General features: G+C 39.7%; 1 protein-coding gene across 2 annotated transcripts in view; it reads left to right on the top strand.

Annotated features, from left to right (window-relative positions):
* Positions 1–1,788, top strand: part of LOC101859868 (annexin-B12) — a 31,780-nt gene that overhangs the window by 21,435 nt on the left and 8,557 nt on the right. For both annotated transcript variants that reach the window (XM_005101239.3, XM_005101240.3), the window contains 2 exons: positions 255–311; positions 1,563–1,752. In XM_005101239.3, coding sequence (XP_005101296.1) covers positions 255–311; positions 1,563–1,752 — 247 coding nt within the window. The remainder of the gene's footprint in view (positions 1–254; positions 312–1,562; positions 1,753–1,788) is intronic.

The following is a 1,788-nucleotide window of genomic DNA, read 5'->3' as shown; positions in this document are numbered from 1 at the left end:
CTCTCTCTCTTTCTCTCTCTCTCTCTCTCTCTCTCTCTCTCTCGCTCTCTTTCACTCTCTTTCACTCTCTCACTCTCTCTTTTGCTTCTTCCAATGTATTTTATATTACCATTGCTCAATCCTTTTCTGGCGAAATATGACCATTTTCTCTCACTCGCTATAAACTATTACTGTTCTCAAAGGTCTGCATTCAAGTTCAGCACAAATCTTTTGTTTGTGAATTATGCTTACGTCTTTTGTATGTTGTCCAATAGGGAGGTAGACAAGAGAACCAGCAAGTGGACATGAACAAAGCCCAGACAGATGCCCAGGTAGGTACACAAAGCATTGTCAGTTGTGCAGTGTGAAGGCCACATTCAAAGTGCATTGATTAAGTTTTAAATATTTATGGTGGAGTGTTCAAATCCGAGTCATGAAAACATGTCCCAGTATGAAATCAGAAACTATAAAAATCTTCAAATGTCAATTTACTTTGGTTTATTTCTGTCTAAGGCTTGAACAAGTTGTTTTTTTAAAACAAAAATGTTCACTAAAACATGTCTTTGGGTCAGTTGATACCTTTCATTGGGGTTGTTGTTTTTTTGGGATTATTGTATAACTTTAGGCTTGGACACTGAAAATTCACATGGTTTCAAATTCAAATGCTCAAGAGGAATCATGTGAAGGCCACACAAGAAAGAAGCTCAGTTTTTCTACGTAATTGCATTATAAATGTTTTAAATTTAAAAATCCAGTATTGATATATATATATGTATACACAGTCGAACCTGCCCTGACGGCCACCTCTATAAGACGGCCACTTTCCATTTCCCCCCTTGTTGACCAATAGGTAACAAATTTCCAGCTGCTGGTGAGGTAAGCGTGTGATAACTCATAACCCATAAGCCCCACCCAGAACTCATACACAAATCGTCACTGAGATGAGTGGTCACTGTTTACCCAGTCTGTAACAAAGTAACAATGGACGTCAACATGAACTTGTGACAGAAGCTTCGCTCGTTCTTCGAGTGGTGGGGACCCATGTGTTTGTTTTGCCATAGCTCTCGGTCGTCCTTGTCTGACACATTTTGTTTTATTGTCGCCCTTGCGCAAAAGCAGCAACAAAATAAAAAAAAGAAGAAAAAAAAACAAACAACTATAGCAACAACAACAACTATGCGGCGACCTCAGAAAGGAAGGGTTTGTATTCTTCATTTTGATCAGTCCTGCCTAAGACGGCCACCTGTCTTATACGGCCACTTTTCTCTTTGACAATGGGTGGCCATCTTACATAGTCATATATATTATATATGTATACTCTTGTAATGTCAGTTTTCAGACCACCAAAAAAGATGATGAAAGTGCTTGCCTCATTTTGTTAAGATAATGAATCAAATATTGTGCACATGTTTAGACTTTAAATTTATTCAATTCCTATGTTTATTTACTCTGAATTTTCAAGTACTGTCTTTCATGTGCCGTGCCTTGAAAGTGATCTTTTGAATTGCTACTGTGTGCAGAGAATGTTTCTGTAGTGTGTATCAATGTATTTTTCATATGTTTTTGTTCCTTTGCACTGACAGCGCCTGTACCAGGCAGGTGAGAAGAGATGGGGTACGGACGAGAACACTTTCAACATGATCCTGGCCTCCCAGAGCTATGAGCAGTGCCGAGCCGTGTTTGATGCCTACAGCCAGGTGTCCAAGCATGACATTGAGCAGGCCATTCGGAACGAGATGTCTGGTGACGTTTCTTCTGGCATGCTGACCATCAGTAAGCTTTGGTTTGGTTTGTTTGTTTTTCGGGGGG

This window comes from Aplysia californica, unplaced genomic scaffold, assembly GCF_000002075.1.
Source record: "Aplysia californica isolate F4 #8 unplaced genomic scaffold, AplCal3.0 scaffold00276, whole genome shotgun sequence".
In the NCBI taxonomy this organism is placed as follows: domain Eukaryota; kingdom Metazoa; phylum Mollusca; class Gastropoda; order Aplysiida; family Aplysiidae; genus Aplysia; species Aplysia californica.
This window is presented reverse-complemented; position numbering and strand designations above follow the sequence as displayed.